Source organism: Rana temporaria, chromosome 4, assembly GCF_905171775.1.
Source record: "Rana temporaria chromosome 4, aRanTem1.1, whole genome shotgun sequence".
Classification (NCBI taxonomy): Eukaryota; Metazoa; Chordata; class Amphibia; order Anura; family Ranidae; genus Rana; species Rana temporaria.
The window spans coordinates 289,868,620-289,886,047 of record NC_053492.1 but is presented as its reverse complement, the minus strand read 5'-3'; the positions used below and the strand labels follow the sequence as shown (position 1 = coordinate 289,886,047).

The 17,428-nt window shown below is 42.8% G+C and overlaps 1 protein-coding gene across 15 annotated transcripts in view; it reads left to right on the top strand.

Annotated features, from left to right (window-relative positions):
- Positions 1-17,428, top strand: part of EPB41L2 (erythrocyte membrane protein band 4.1 like 2) — a 300,865-nt gene that overhangs the window by 185,618 nt on the left and 97,819 nt on the right. For all 15 annotated transcript variants that reach the window (XM_040350428.1, XM_040350424.1, XM_040350423.1 and 12 more), the window contains 2 exons: positions 13,593-13,668; positions 15,499-15,717. In XM_040350428.1, coding sequence (XP_040206362.1) covers positions 13,593-13,668; positions 15,499-15,717 — 295 coding nt within the window. The remainder of the gene's footprint in view (positions 1-13,592; positions 13,669-15,498; positions 15,718-17,428) is intronic.

Here is a 17,428-nt window from a genome sequence, read left to right as displayed (position 1 = left end):
TTGTTAAACACAAAGAGGTTTTGCATTGGTGGTAAAGATTCAGTCTAATAAAAGCATGGTTTGTCGTGGAACCCCCTTCCTTGTGTTATTTACTGCATTCATGATGTGTTTGGCTTTTCTCGAGCAGAGCCCCATTGTCATAGTTTTTCATTCCCTTTTCCTTGTGTATACACAGACATTATGATGGAGTGTGGCCAGATTCACATACCCCCATCTGGAAGAAATATGTGAGCAAGGCTGCATTTTATATGTTAAAAAAATCAAGCAACATACATATAAGAACACATTCGCTGGTATAAATTGTGCATATTTTCACTTGACAAGTCACCTAAAGATTTATTTAATAAAAAATATTTTCTTGACTGCAAACACGAAAGCTATTCACTCTGAAATCTATCAAGCAAACTGTCACTGTTTGGCTGTAGACTATACTTGGACACTGCTGCACACCCCTTCTTGTAATGTAATTTCTGTAATGAGGGTCATATGGTACAAATGTATATTCTTTATACATAGTCTTTGTATCCTTGAGCTCAAGTGGCTGCAATTTCCTGTTCAATGTTTCCCTAGCATGTCTTATCTTTTCAGTGTGAGATTTTTCCCAAGCTAGGGCAGCGACGACATCACTCGAGAATTTGGCTGCTTGTGATTATTTTTTTTTGTTTAGTTAATTTTCTTATCTTATGGATTCTGGATAGGCTTTGTGTGCTTTTGGGATCTATAATGAGTAGGGCCATCACAGCTGAATATTCAAAGTGGCTTGTTTCAAAATCATTTGTGTAATTTTTTGATTTGGTTGAGAAACCTCTTTTTGAAGTATGGGGAGGTGGGGGGTGGATACTTAAAGCATCTTTGCAATACATTTCTGTCTTGGTGTATCCCTTTTACAAAGTAAAGAAATAATATATGTTGATCTGTCTGATATCATGTGTGGCCCTAAGTCCCTGTTCAATTTGTACACAGTGCCTCTGCTGCAAGTTCTTCATGGTGAATTACAAATCCCCCTTTCCCTGTTATCTCGATAACATAAGGGGAGGTGTCCTGTAGTTCAACAGAAAATAACCTGTAAGAGCGAACAGTGATATTTCTGTTTAGTGTACATGAAGTTACAAGAATTCTGTTAAAAAGGAAGTAAACCCTGATGGGTTTTACTTCCTCTTTATTCTCATGCAAAGTAAAAGCATAACGGGCTAGTATGCATCGCATACTAGCCTATTATGTGGCACTTGCCTGTAAACAAAGCCTGCGATGTCAACGCTGGTGGAAGCATTCATCTTCACCCCTCTTGCTTCTGGGGCCGTGGACTCTGGCTCTGTGACTGGCCGGAGCTGACGACACGGAGTGCCCTTTCTTCACAGCGCATGCACCGATGACCTCATTGGCACACTACGAAGTAAATATCTCCTAAACGGTGCACATTTAGGAGTTATATATATATATATATATATATATATATATATATATATATATATGCCTTATTTTAGTTTACAACCACTTTAAGATTGACAAGTGTTTTCTTCAATTGCAGAAAACACAGCCTAAAAAAGAAAACCATGCTGTTTCCACATTTAAGGACTGGTATGCTGCAATACATTACATTTTTGTTCTTGGTTTAAATATACTTTAAAAAAGTGATATTAAACCTTTTTTGTTTTTACTTGGTGATCCAGCCAGTAATGCACTTCCTGTCTTAGGCTGGTCATACATTGTACAATTGTCTTGTACAATTTTCCTTTAAAGTTACAAAAAAACATATATTATGAGGTAAAACCTAAAGACCCTTTCACACCTAATGCAGTTGGATGCATTTTGGACTGCACTCTCAACTGCGTAGACAGTCCGAAATCCAGGCTATCCTATGGGCATAGTTAACACCATTGCAGTGCAGACAAATACAACATGCTGCATACATACATAGAAGCCCAAGGAAAGAAAGTAGAAGGAAGGGACCTCACAGGACAAAGACGGATAGAAAAAAGAGGATCACCGCTCCAGGTGGGTCGCTATGTGGAGTAGACTGACTCAGGATACCGTGGGTGCTGGCAATGCACTGACCATGCATGAGATACGAAGAGAGGAAATGGATAGCCGCACTCCAATAACCAAAAAGGTTGTCTTTTTATTCAAACGAACAGCAAATGCATCTCTTCACAATGTCACAGCAAAGGAACAGGGGAACAGCCGACGCGTTTCGCACTGAGTGCTTAATCATGGCTAGTCGAATAGAAAAACGTGCATTAACTGCATGTAGAATGCGCATTAAATGCATGCATAGGTACAAGGAAAAAATGCTCAGTTACTTGCAGTTTCTGGTGTGAATGGGCCCAAAAACTTTCAGTAAGTATGCAATCAGGTAAGCCCTTGCACTACTGTACATAGTTGAAGGTAACGGGAACAAGAAAATTCTATTATGTATGGACAGCCTTAAGCCCCGTACACATGAGCAGAATGTCGGACAACGGCCAGTTAAAAAAAAAAAAACATCCGACATTCGGCCTGTGTGTATGTCGGTCTCTGTGTGCATGCTGAAAAAACAGCAGCCGAGCGACTCCCGATCAACCCTCTTAGCCAATGGCAGAGATCGCCGATCAGAGTGTTCTGACGGGACACAACCGCTCAGTGAGGGGGGGGAACTACTGAACTAACATCGCATTTGTTGCACGTAAAAAAAAACGTTTGTACCCGGCTTTAGGGCGTCTTCACTGTAGATGGAGGAGCAAAAGAGACTACCTTGGATGACGGCATTATCAACCAGAGGAGTGTGTTGTAAAATGAGCTAGCAGATTTACATGGACTTACCCAACGAATTCAAGCCGAATTCCAGTTAACAATTTTTAAATCGATACAGCAACTGATTTTTTTTTTTTATAATTTTTTTTCCTTTTTTTTGGGATGTAGGTTTTAGGAACCACAAAGTGTGTGAAAAATACATGCATCTCACAACTCCACTCCCTCCAGTAACTATTTTTCTATTGACTGAAAAACATTTAAAAAATGTTCAAGCTTAGACGCCAGCAAAAAGCTAAAAATCACTGTTAAAAGGACTAAAGGCACTCGGCTTAGGGACAGCCATAGAAGAGTCACCAACTGAATGTTCTGTCGATTGAAAACAAAAAATTGTGCTATTGTTTGTTTTTTATTTTTTTAAAAATAAAAAATCCCAGATTAAGGATCAGACACTTTCAATTGTGGCATGAAAATCAAGTTTCGCAGCTGGCACACAATGGATGCGAAAAACAAACTATCTGACAATCAACAAGAATTTACATTTGGTTTTCAACTCCTTTTTGGCTTGCTTAAGGCTCCATTCACACCTTGGCGACAAAACGCCCGACGCTCGTGCTGCTGGAGGGGAGAATTGCCATTGATGTCTATGAGATGGTTCACATCTTATAAACGCTGTACGCCTGCCGCCTGAAAACAAGTCCCGGACCCTTTTTTTCAGGCGGCATTGGCGTTCGCCATAGACATCTGTAACGGCTACCCACTGGTAGTGAGGGGTATCGGCCGTTGGAGACGTCCTTTTCCCTGGCAAGCTGCGATATGCAGGTACCGCCGGTATATCCCATCGAACGCCCTTCCAAGAAACGAGACGTGCTAAGTTTGGAGGGTCAAGCAGACTGACTTTATTTGGCATATTTCACCTGCTTATATCTGGTTACAACTGTTACAAGAACAATGACAGTTTCCGCCCTCCCCTTTTCCCAGTAGGGGGCTTCAACACAGACCCCCTGAAACAATGACATCTCCTTGAATTAATCACTTGACCAGTTTCTAGACGCTTCGGCACCTCACCCCACTTAACATTTCCTGGCCAGGCACATAGAATTCAATTAACCTTTAAAACAATTATCACTCACACATAATCCCCATCAGCATACACCTCACAGGGGGCTGTTTACCTGCACACAAAAGAAGAGTTCATTATCTATGCGAAGAGTACATTAGCATTCAACAATGAAAAGAAACTTGTCCAATTAACCCTTTGAGCTCAGAATACAATGCGGTACCTCCACTTGTGACAAGCCATGCAGTTCCTTGTAGTCCCCCTGCACGAAGATTATAACTGTCTCGGCAGCATGCCTGTGTCCGTTACACTACTCCCCCTTTGTGGAACACGCCGGCAGACCCGGATTGATCCTTTTCGGATCAACTTGGGGATGTCCGGTCTGCTGTTAGGGTAAAAGTTCCGTTTGCCTGGACAGTCCGTCGGCCTTCTCATTGGCTTACCAGGTCGGTAGCTGATGGTGACGGTGAAGAATAGAATTCAATTCTGGAACAGTCACTTGCTTTGCTCTCTCAATGGCTCCCAAAACCTGTTGCTGATGCTCTTGGGACAGATACGCCACCACCTGGATGCAAATCCCATTTAATCTTTTGACAATTTCCGCCTGTTTGTGCATTTCAATGTTCAAGCCACGGGACATCTCATAATACATGACATAGTGTCGTTGCATCTCTGATTTCTCACTGGCCAACTTGTCACATTCCCATTTTCGACTGTGATATTGTGCCGGATCTACAGTACATGTCGGGGAAGGTAGTCTTACCCGGTTCTCAGCAGCAAGCGGGTTGATTCCAGCAACGCGGGTGGTCACGGGACAAGCAGCAGCAGGTGTAGGTAAATAAGCCGAAGTCAGAGGGCCAATGTCGTTGCCCAGCACCACCTCGGCAGGTAGGTTGTCCATGATACCAACTGGTCTTTCCTGACCCGGCTCCCCAGTCTAAGTGCACCCGGGTGGTGGGTACGCGAAATACAGCACCCCCTGCGACCCGGACGGCAACTGTGCGAGTGGACACGTTCTCTGGCTTTACCAGACGTTTTTGAATCAGAGTGATGGTAGTCCCGGAATCTCTTAAGCCTTGTGCTACTTGTCCATTCACCCGTACCTCCTGACGGTGATGCTGACGGTTATCCGGAGAGGCCGCTTGTATTGGGTCTGCCTCATACCAAATTCCCAGACATTCCTCAGGGCCCCCCTCGGTCTCCAGGCAGTGGGCCGCAGAGGGACGTGATGGAGTGACCTCTGTGTTGGGTGTTGTGCGTCTCCAATTGTTGTTTGTAGCTCTCAAAGGGCAATAACGAGCAATATGTCCCGTGTCGCTGCAGTGATGGCACGTCACCCTAGGCGAATCCCGAGGGTAGTTGCTAGGCCCCTGAGGATGTGGTGGAACTGGAGCCGGAAACTCTGGGCGTGGGGTGGCGGTTGGAGTACGCGGTTCTACCCTATGAGCCAGCCGTGTAGTACCCTGGCTTACTTTCCTTGTTTCCGCGTACTCATCTGCTAGCCGAGCCGCCTCGCTTAAGTTAGCGGGACGGCGATCTCGTACCCAGTCTTGTATGTTTGCGGCCAGGTCTTGGAAGAAATGTTCCATTAGGAACAGCTGCAATACTTCCTCCCCGGTGTTGGCCTTGCACCCTTGGACCCAAAGGGATGCCACCCTTTGTAACTGGTTGGCCCATTCCATGTGGGAGTCCACAGCCATCTTCTTGGACTCCCGGAAGCGCCGGCGGTAGGCTTCTGGAGTTACGGCGTATCGGGTTAGCAGCGCCTTTTTAACTTGCTGGTATTGTAAAATATCCTCTGGAGCGAGAGCCCGAAAGGCTTCATTGGCTTTGCCCAACAATTTCCCCGACAAAATAGTGACCCATTGGTCTGGTGGTACCTGGTGTAGTGAGCACTGCCTCTCAAAGTCCTCCAAATATCCATCGATTTCCTCCTCACTTTCTACAAAAGCTTTAAATGCAGTGAACGGTATTTTCTTTCCTGTAGCAGCAGGTGGGGGGGTAGGAACTGCAGGTGTAATGGGCTGTCTCGCTCTTACCAGTTCCAGTTCTTGTCCCCTCTTCGTTTGTATTTCTTCCCTTGCTTCCCGGAACAGCTGGTTGATTAGTTCCACGGACGTTTCTGGATACAAGGATAATCTCCGCTGTACAATCCCAGTAATTACATCTTCTTTGCTGACCGGTGCAAGGGGCTCCGTTCCTTCCATGGATCCATCCATTTCGTCCAGCTCCCGCAGTTCAGCTATCAGCTCCCTCCGTGGTCTGTTGCTGGCGCTCCTACCACGAATCTCCAATAGATCTTTCAGTGTGGATCTTTTCAGCCTGGCGTACTGCGACTCCATTCAGAACTTGCTCTTTGGATAAAAGGACCATCCCACTGCTGCCACCAATGTAACGGCTACCCACTGGTAGTGAGGGGTATCGGCCGTTGGAGACGTCCTTTTCCCTGGCAAGCTGCGATATGCAAGTACCGCCGGTATATCCCATCGAACGCCCTTCCAAGAAACGAGACGTGCTACGTTTGGAGGGTCAAGCAGACTGACTTTATTTGGCATATTTCACCTGCTTATATCTGGTTACAACTGTTACAAGAACAATGACAGTTTCCGCCCTCCCCTTTTCCCAGTAGGGGGCTTCAACACAGACCCCCTGAAACAATGACATCTCCTTGAATTAATCACTTGACCAGTTTCTAGACGCTTCGGCACCTCACCCCACTTAACATTTCCTGGCCAGGCACATAGAATTCAATTAACCTTTAAAACAATTATCACTCACACATAATCCCCATCAGCATACACCTCACAGGGGGCTGTTTACCTGCACACAAAAGAAGAGTTCATTATCTATGCGAAGAGTACATTAGCATTCAACAATGAAAAGAAACTTGTCCAATTAACCCTTTGAGCTCAGAATACAATGCGGTACCTCCACTTGTGACAAGCCATGCAGTTCCTTGTAGTCCCCCTGCACGAAGATTATAACTGTCTCGGCAGCATGCCTGTGTCCGTTACAACATCAATGGCAATTCTTTGTGAAAAAAAAAAAAAAAAAAGTAACCTAATCGCGGCAAAATACGCCGCGTACGCGGCGTTACAATGTGAATGGGGGCTAAATGTGACTGCAGCCTTACATGAATAAACAAAAGCTGACCATTGTAATTACCCCTATCGGTGTTAAAGTTGAGCTAAAGTAACAAAAAATCTTGGAGCAGACGGGCTCTTTATTAAATAAATCTGCCTGCTCAGTCTTCTGTAGAATGTACATCAAACTGCTCATGTGCAGCTCACTTTACATTTTAGCACAGTGCCTGTGGGCCAAGATAACTGCACATTTGTAGGAGTGACATCATCCAGCACCAGCCAATCAAGATGGATAAGGACTGGCACTAACTAGGAAGAAGCTGTGGAGAAGTTTCCGGCAAAGTACATTGATTTCTGTTGTGCAGGAACAGGGCACACATGGATTTAAATTCATCTGGGCCCTGCTGCTTTACTGTCCTTTATCGCTAAAAATGTCAATGTTATTGTATCAACAATCCACAGCAGCTACAGATTTTTTCTTTTTTTAATTTTGTTTTTTTCTTGCTATAAATGTGTTTCACTGAATTATCTGAGTTGCAGCAGTTGCAGAAATCTGTAGCTCAGCTGCTGAGCTTTTTTTTTTTTTTTCCCCCAGCTTGAGGACTAATCGGGAGAAATGCCAGCTTTATTAGCTAATCATGTTATTCAATGCAGCTACTAATGATCGTAGCACACCAGTGTTTTTGTAGATGCCTCGAATTTCTACTTTACTTTAACGTTTCTGACAGTAACTCCTGCGGCCATTGCAAAGCCAAATTATCACACTAGAATACACAAGTTGTGAAATCAGGTATGAGTGGCAGCTATAATGTAGGCTTGTGGAACTTGGAGACACGCAACTCCAGAGAAGTCCTAAAGAGTACTGTATGTAAACCCAAAAACAAAACATTTTGCAGCTTACCAGTCTTAAACCATAAGCCGCATTGAGTTTATTCAGGCTTTTCCCTTTTTTTCCCTGATAATTCTGCAAATTGCACACTTCTGCCTCTTCATGTCTATACTCATTTCTCCACTATATTTATAGGAGCAGTCATGTTTGTCACGCAATATCATAAAAGATGGTGAATCCACCTCGCCACACGTATGAGCTTACCAGAAATAGTGTGCCTCTGTAAATGAGAAGTTAAGCAACACTGTATGTAAATGCTGGTCTAAAATCTATACATGGGGATGAGCAGCCATCACTCGTCAAGAAAAAGCACATAACAGCAAGCTGTCGCTCAAACACAAAGAAGAAAGGAGCACCAGGCTCACATAGTAGAAAATCTTTATGGCAAAATGTATTAACATTGGTAAAAGCACTTAAACACATAGAAATCAGCGTGTACAGATGATGATTCCCAGAATCCCAATAGCTGGTGCACATGCGTTGTGACGTCGTGATTTCCAGCTCCAGTGAACTTCACACATTTGCCTTTGTTCATCTCCATTCCATGTTGATTTAATGGGCTAGTAGTTTACATAAGAAAGATGAGTTGTTGTCTTTTTGTCCTGTCATTTCACAGGAAATAACAAGGAACGCTGAATTTCAGGCTAGATCATGGTTGCTTTGTGTACCTGCAGAAAATGTTTTTTAGCCTGAAAAGTGAACTAGTAAGAAAAGAAGACTAGCAAGTTGCAATATATTACATTTTAGGATTGCCTGCATGAGAATATATGGAACACCTGTGCATTTAAACATGAGCTTGCACAGGTGTCCGGTATGGTGTGCCCCATGTGAACTACTAGGCCATATTCTGTGTCCTGTGCTGAATTGGTTCCCTTCTACATAGTAATCACAGGGGGTTGCTTGCTTTGCCTTGCCTCTACTCGCAAAGCACCTTATATTCTTTTCAATAAACACTTTCAGAATTCTCGAGTGGATGAGGTGGAGACTGTGGCCTCGCTGTCCTGCAACTCCACCCCACCTATTTTGCCCATGCCTTGTACAGCTGTGGCCAAAAGTTTTGAGAATTACACAAATATTAATTTTCAAAAGTCTGGTGCCTCAGTGTTTTCACATCTTTGTCAGATGTTACAATGGTATAATAAAATATAATTGGAAGCATTTCATAAGTGTCAAAGGCTTTTATTGACAATTTCATTAAGTTTGGGGGAGATGCAATATTTGCTGTGTCGACCCTTCCAAGACCCCTGCAGTTTGCCCTGACATGATGTCGGTCAACTTCTGGGCAACATCCTGACTGATGGCATTGGCAACCCATTCTTGCATAACCAATGCTTGGAGCTTTCAGAATTTGAGGGTACTTTTTTTAGTCTGGGTTTAATGGCACTTTAATATTTTAAATCTCCTTTTTAATATTTAATCCCATCTATGCAAAAGTGAGAACATGTTCTTATTGAAAATGTAATGGCCTGTATTGAGCCTAAGGTTCTCCTGTTATTGGTAGACATTTGTAGTGCCATTCATTTGGGTTCACTATGTCTGTTTCTTTTTTGGGATTTGGTGAATATTGCTTTTTGTTCATTGTACTTCACGGTTAGGCCTTGAGTAAAACATTGAAAACATTGAGAAAACGGCAACAGTAGGGGATTGTCCTTAAAAGGGGCAAACCATTCTTTTCCATAGTATGTCTGCTATGAATCATATTGATTGTTTACTGTTTTAGCTCTTGCATTCCTGCCATTTGAGAGTGCTGCTAATGATATTTATTGAGCAGTCTGTACAAATTCCTGACATTTTACTCATTACATAACTTAAAAACTTCATAAACAACAGATGACCTTAGCATCTATAAAGCAAATCTGAATCCTCAGTCTACCTTCTAAGACCATTTCGTCACCACTTGTGTCTAGTGCAGCATACATTTTTATATCTACTTTAAAGCCATTTTTTTTTTTTTTTTGGGAAGTGTTGGAAGCTCTTTAAATTTCTATTGATGTTTGAGTGTCATCCAGAGATTTAACTTCCTATTTTATTTTAAGAACTTTATCATAGACAAAAAGAGTACATGTCAGTGGGCCTTAAGCTGGCCATAGATGGTTTGAATCTTGCCGGTTCAGCAGAGAATGGGTGAGATTTGAACAATGTATGGGGAGGCTCGTATCAAAGTTGATAGATTGATCAACTTGGGTGAAACCAGCTTGATGGATTTTGCACACGATTCTTGCCAGCAGATATAGCCACTGGCAATAACCACTGTGTTCTCCTGGCCATGACGGCTCCCTCTGACCCCCCACCAGGAGAATACAATAGCTTTGCGTGAGGGTTTTCCCCCCAACACTGACTGTGTTTTGGGGAATCGAGGGATTGTCTTTGGTTGCAGGAAAGAAAATTGCTCCACCTGTGGCCGGCTTATGGTGGAGGAAAGCTTTTAGACATCAGGTCTGATTAAGTTGTCTGCCATTAAAACCGCACAATGCAAATCAAACCTTGCTGTTTCTTACAATGCCATCCAAACTATATTGCATCTTACCTTGGATGTGGTGGGTGCATTCGTATTTTTTTTAATGTTTATACCTTTTTAATTTTTTTTAATTTTGGTATGCTGCATGTAACCTACTTCCTGTCTCTCGGTCTACACTCACTTCTACATGATATCTACAAAAAGAGCCAGGTTGGACTTTAGATGTGTTTTACCTTTTTATTAATCTCCATTACATGTGGGATTGATTAGGCTAGTAGCTTACAAAAGTGATAACATTGTTTAAGCTGTCAAAGTATCAAGGACACTGCATTTCTAAGAAGAGCCAACAGGTTTTTTCTGTACTTAATAAAAATGTTATTGATCTAAAAAAAAAAACGGTGCATCCACCACATCAACTGGTAAGCTGCATTGTTTTAGTTTTTTGGTTTAGATGCACTTTAACTTTTTCTGACCTTTCTGGTAAAAAGAAACATCTGGACACTGTACAGTGGATATTAAAAGTCTACACACCACTGATAAAATGTCAGGTTTCGGTTATGTAAAACAATGAGACAAAGATGAATAATTTTTAGAACTTTTCACCTTTTAATGTGACCTATAAACTGTTCTACTCATTTGGACAACAAACTGAAATATTTTAGGGGGGGGGGAAGTAAAAATAAAAAAAACATAATGTGAATGCATAAGTGTGCACGCCCTTTTATAAGTGGGCATGTAGCTGTGTTCAGAATTAAGCAATCGCATTCAAACTTGTGTTAAATACAACTCAGTAGACACCTGTCATCATGTAAAGTGCCTCTGATTAACCCCAAATAAAGTTCAGCTGTTCTAGTAGGTTTTTCCTGACATTTTCCTAGTTGCATCCTACAGCAAAAGCCATGGTCCGCAGAGAGCTTCTAAAGCAACAGAGGGATCTCATTGTTAAAAGGTATCAGTCAGGAGAAGGGTACAAAAGAACTTCCAAGGCATTAGATATACCATGGAACACATTGAAGACAGTCATCAAGTGGAGAAAATATGGCACAACAGTGCCATTACCAAGAACTGGACATCCCTCCAAAAGACGAGACGAATACTGGTCAGGGAGGCTGCCAAGAGGCTTACAGCAACGTTAAAGGAGCAGCAGGAATATCTGGAAAGTACTGGCTGTGTGGTACATGTGACAACAAGCTCCGTATTCTTCATATTTCTGGGCTATGGAGTAGTGTGGCACGATGGAAGCCCTTTTCTTACAAAGCATAACATTCAGGCATGTGGGAAAATGTGTTCTGGTCTGATAAAACCAAGGCTGAACTTTGTGGCCATAATTCCAAAAGACATGTTTGGTGCAACGACAACTCTACACATCGCCAAAAGAACACTATGCCCACCTTGAAGCATGGTGGTGGCAGAATCATGCTCTGGGGCTGTTTTTATTTATCTGGAACAGGGGCCTTAGTCATGGTAGAGGGAATAATGAACCGTTCCAAATACCAGTCAATCTTGGCACAAAATCTTCAGGCTTCTGCTAGAAAGTTGAACATGAAGAGGAACTTCATTTTTCAGCAGGACAACGTCCTAAAGCATACATCCAAATCAACAAAGGAATGGTTTCCTCAGAAGAAGATTAAAGTTTTGGAATGGCCAAGCCAGAGCCCGGAACTGAGCCCAGATTTGAAAATCTGTGAGGTGATCTGAAGAGGGCTGTGCAGATGACCTCCCAATCTGACAGATTTTGAGTGTTTTCGCAAAGAGTGGGCAAATATTGCCAAGTCAAGATGTACCATGCTGATAGACTCATACCCAAAAGACTGATTGCTGTAATAAAATCAAAAGGTGCTTCAACAAAGTATTTAATGGTGTGCACACTTATGCAACCATATTTTTTTTTTTTTTACTTCCCTCCACCTAAAAGATTGCAGTTGGTGCTTCAGCTGAGTTGCACAGTTAATAGGTCACATTAACCACTTCCATACCAGGTACTTGCGCAGCTTCCCGCCCAAGCCAATTTTCAGCTTTCAGCACTGTCGCACTTTGAATGGCAATTGCGCGGTCATGCTACACTGTACCCAAACAAAATTGGCGTCCTTTTTTCCCCACAAATAGAGCTTTCTTTTGGTGGTATTTGATCACCTCTGCGATTTTTTTTTTTTTTTGCACAACAACTAAAAAAAGGCTGAAAATTTGGAAAAAAAATTACGTTTTTATTTTTTTCTGTTAATTTTTTTGTAAATAAGTTTTCTCTTTCAATTACGGGCACTGATATGGCGGCACTAATGGGCACCGATGAGATGGCACTGATGGACATCGATGAGGTAGTACTGACGGGCACAGATGAGGTGGCACTGATTGGCGGCGCTGGTATGCGGCACTGATGGGCACACATAGGCGGCACTGATGGGCACACATAGGCGGCACTGATGGGCACACATAGGCGGCACTGATGGGCACACATAGGCGGCACTGGGCACTCATAGGCGGCACAGATGGGCACTCATGGGCGGCACTGATGGATACTTATGGGTGGCACAGATGGGCACTGCTAGGTGGGCACTGGGCATGGATGGGCACTGTGGGGTGGCACTGATGGACACTGGGGTGGCGCTGATGGACACTGGGGTGGCGCTGATGGACACTGGGGTGGCAGCACTGATTGTTGCCAGTCAGTGCCCATTTGTGGGCACTGACTGGCATATTTTTTCTTTTTGTTTTTTTTTTTTCTTTTTTTTTTAGACTTTTTTTTTTTTTTTTGGCTTTTTTTTTTTTTTTGCCCACCCTGGTGCTCCAGGGTGGGCATCCCTGGTGGTCCAGTGTGGCGATCCGAGGGGGGGCTGCGCTGATAAACAATCAGCGCGAACCCCCCCTGACAGGAGAGCCGCCGATCAGCTATCCTCTACTCGCGTCTGTCAGACGCGAGTGAGGAAGAGCCATCGGCGGCTCTTCCTGTTTACATCGTGATCAGCCGTGGTTGGACACGGCTGATCACGTGGTAAAGAGTCTCCGCCGGAGGCTCTTTACCGAGATCGGAGATGCAGGGTGTCAGACTGACACCCCGCATCACCGATCGCCGCGATGCGCGCCCCATGAAATCCTGCAGGACGTTATAGAACGTCCTGTCAGGATTTCATAACCACTTCCCGGACGTAAATCGGCCATAGGCCGGGCGGGAAGTGGTTAAAGATGGGGAAAAGTTCAGAAATGATTTATCTTTGTCTCCTTTTTAGTTGATGTCAATGCCTTTGATCATTAGATGAAAGTAAGATTCTTTTATTTTTATATGTTGGGGCAACTTGACTTAACACTTGTGTTGTTTTTTTATTTTATTTTTAAACTGCCGTATAAATGTTTTAACATAGTTACTCTTCCTTTTTGTAGGCTCCCCTTGGCAATTTGTATTTAATGTAAAGTTCTACCCTCCGGATCCTTCTCAGTTAACTGAAGACATTACAAGGTATCTAGTTCTTTTATACCGAAGAAAATTTGTGTAAATTTCATTTCATTTTTATTTTTTTTTTCTTATATGTGCAAATCTAGAGAAACCGCTCAATATATTGTTGAATTTTTTGTTTTTAGATGCCAAAGGATTGGTAATATCGGTGGTCTACTCTTGTGATGCGCACAGCTCTGCTTTGCAGTATGATCACGCTGATATTTCCAGTTGCAATTTAGGGCCTCTTTAGATCTTTGCAGGCTTATATGGTATTTTTCCTGTTCTGATGCATTGTGTTAAAGGGAGCCCAGGTATTTTTAACGGGCTACGAATGCAAAGCAATGGCTCAAATTTACAAATGATCTTTAACACTGCATACCACAAGGCATGGCATGTGCATTTTGGTGTGCTGCCTGCCGCTGTAAGTTTTTGTGCTGTTATTTTCACAAATGGTATTGCAACACAATGCACAAATTGCAATGCATTAAAGAGGAAGTAAACCCCAAATTTTCCTGTGTAAAAAAAGCAAAAAAAAATAACTGCAAGAAAAAGGCATAATGAGCTAGTATGCATAGCATACTAGCTCATTATGTGGCACTTGCCTGAGATCGAAGCGCTCCTTGTTCCCCTCCACCGCCATCTCTCCTCTGAGTGCCTTCCAGGTATCGCCGCTCCAGAGCAGCGATGACGTTGCACGCATGTGCGTGGGTTCTGGCATTTTCCCATTCAGAAAACGGGCACGCTCAGTAGACATCGGTGCAGTGTTTTCTGCAAATATCTCCTTAACTGTGTAGAATAAGGAGATATTTCTTGCACCGACAGGTAAGCCTTATAATCTAGGCTTGCCTGTAGGTGCAAGTTGTGTGCTTGGGTTTACAACCACTTTAATGCTCTGTAAAACGTCTGTCCTACAGCAATGCAGAGTTTTAAAGGGGGCCATGTTTTGCCAAACAAAACATTTTCTAATTCTGTACAGCCAGTTTCTATACATTTTCCACACTGCACAGCCAGATGGGTAATACATGTAACAACAAAGCCTGGGGAATGCCTAGGAAAAACCCATGCCTACTTACCATCCAGCTTGCAGACAACCAAATGAACCTGTCTAATAGTATGCGTTTAAAATGGGTTTAGTCCGCACGCATTTGCAAACGCATGCGTAAGCCACAGGGCCTCGTCACGGCACCCTGGTATCTGTGGTCCCAACGCTAAACTGCCAGTGTCCCCACAATGTAGGCACGTGCATTCTGATGGATCGATGAGAGCAGGTGGACTGAGTACCTTCTTAAAGGTACAGGAGCACACCAAACACCCAGCATATAGCTCAATGGCTGCAAAGGTGTTGGTGCGTTGCTGGACCAATACAAACAAACACCAATGTGATATGACAGAACAAAATCTCGCCACCGCCCGCATCTATAGCTGGCTATCGCAGTAAGCAGCATTGGAAGGCTGAATCAGGTAACAACAAAGCCAACCAAATGTAGTTTCTTATTCCGAAACGGATCTTCCTAGTTCACGTTCTAGTTTAGATTCCTATGTTGCATCTCTGCTTCCAGGTTTTTTATTGCAGAATACAGAAAACAAATCTCATAGTGACTGAGTATGAACAGCATGTAGTACAGCATTTGAGTGGTTTTGTTTTTTATAATGTGGGTTTAATAATACTTTAAGACTAAATCTAAAATGTTGATATTTCCAAATGTACTTTAAACCACTTTTATTGGAAAAGGAAAGTACAGTTTCTACCTTCCCTACCCTGCTCCTTTACAGTATTGCTTTGTTACTTTAGTAAAGGTGTGCATTAAACATTTTTTAAGGTTCCTGATCAGTTTGTTAATTTCTTGACAGATATCACCTGTGCCTTCAGCTGCGTCAGGACATTGCTTCTGGACGTCTGCCATGTTCCTTTGTGACGCATGCTCTTCTTGGTTCGCTCACGCTTCAGGCTGAGGTGGGAGACTATGATGCTGAGGAGCATAGCGCTGACTATATCAGCGACTTTCAGTTTGCACCCAATCAGACAAAAGAACTGGAAGAGAAAGTTGTGGAACTGCATAAAACACACAGGTCTGTTTATATCGTGTAAGGTTTGCAATGAAAATGTACAGTGCTTCACACAAGAATTGTCTGCATTTGCCCCAAGCAAGTCAAAATGTGAGCAATATAGACAAATAATAATATGAGAAGCCTATATGAATAGCAACTTTACTATGCTGAAGCATGACCTTCCTAAAAATTTTACTCAACTTGTCTAAATATTACATTTAGTTACTTACAGTAACATCAAAGCCTTAAATAGGAAAAGGCTAAAACGCATACTATCACTCCCTTATCTACCCCGGTTCTTCTCTTGTTATTCTCACATGATAATCTATATCATTTTAATACACTATTTATATTACACTACTCTGAATACATGAATATATAAAAATGTATTTATTTTATTCTATTTTATACTTTGATTGAATAAGAAACTTGTTTTACACATTGATTATATGTATATTCTCTTATATCTTTGCAATGTTCTCCATTGTATGGATTTATTGTATATCTTAAAATAATAATACTTAATAAAAACATTGTAACAAAAAAAAAAAAAATAGGAAAAGGCTAATTTGTTACCTTTTTAAAATCACTTACCGTAAATACTGCTTTGATGTTATACATGTCACAAACGGTATGTTTATTTTATTTTTTAGGAAGGAAAAGCTCTAGTTTTTTTTTAGGAGTGCAGAAAGTAGAAACAAATGGCCTGATCCACAAAAAACGGCCGTAACTTAACTTTTGCCATTTAAAGGAGTTCTCTGACCTAAAACTTTTAACCCCCCGCTGTGCTCGGGCTGTAAAAAAATAGAAAATAAACTTTCACTTACCTGCCTACGATCCCCCGTTGTTCCGATATCGCCGTCCCGTTCTCCGGTCCCGGTCTCTTCCGCTTCCTGTGTGTCGGTGACTCATAGTGCGCTCAGCCTATCAGTGGCCGCGACGGGACATTGCTGCGGCCGCTGATAGGCTGAGCGCACTATGAGTCACCGACACACAGGAAGCGGAAGGGGCCCGGGACCGGAGAACGGGACGGCGATATCGGAACAACGGGGGATCGTAGGCAGGTAAGTGAAAGTTTATTTTCAATTTTTTTACAGCCCGGGCACAGCGGGGGTTAAAAGTTTTAGGTCAGAGAACTCCTTTAAGTTACACCACCGCAAAATCTCTACCTAAGTGCCCGATCCACAAAGCACTTACCTAGAAATTTTGAGCGGTGTAACTTAAATCCGGCCGGCGCAAGGCGTTCCTAATCTAATGGGGCGAGTCCCATTTAAATTAGGCGCGCTCCCGCGCCGGACGGACTGCGCATGCTCCCGACGCGTTTTTCCCGACGTGCATTGCGCGAAATTACGTTACGCCGAGTTTTGTGAATTGCGCCGGGTAAAAAAAAGTTGCGTCGGGGAAAAAAAAGATGCCGCGGGAAAAAAAAATAAAAAAAAAATTGACAGCGTCGCGGGAAAGAAGGGTCTACTTTTACATGGTGTACTAACTTTACACTTTGTAAAAGCAGCCCTAATTTTGCGACGGCAAACTAATACTTTCAGAGAAAAAACGAAAAGCTTTGTGGATCTCCGTAAGTGCTAATTTGCATACCCGACGCAGGATTTCGACGAGAAATGCCCCCAGAGGCGGCTGCGGTACTGCATCCTAAGATCCGGCAGTGTAAGTCCATTACACATGTCGGATCTTCTGCCTATCTATGAGAAACTGATTCTGTGGTTCAGTTACATAG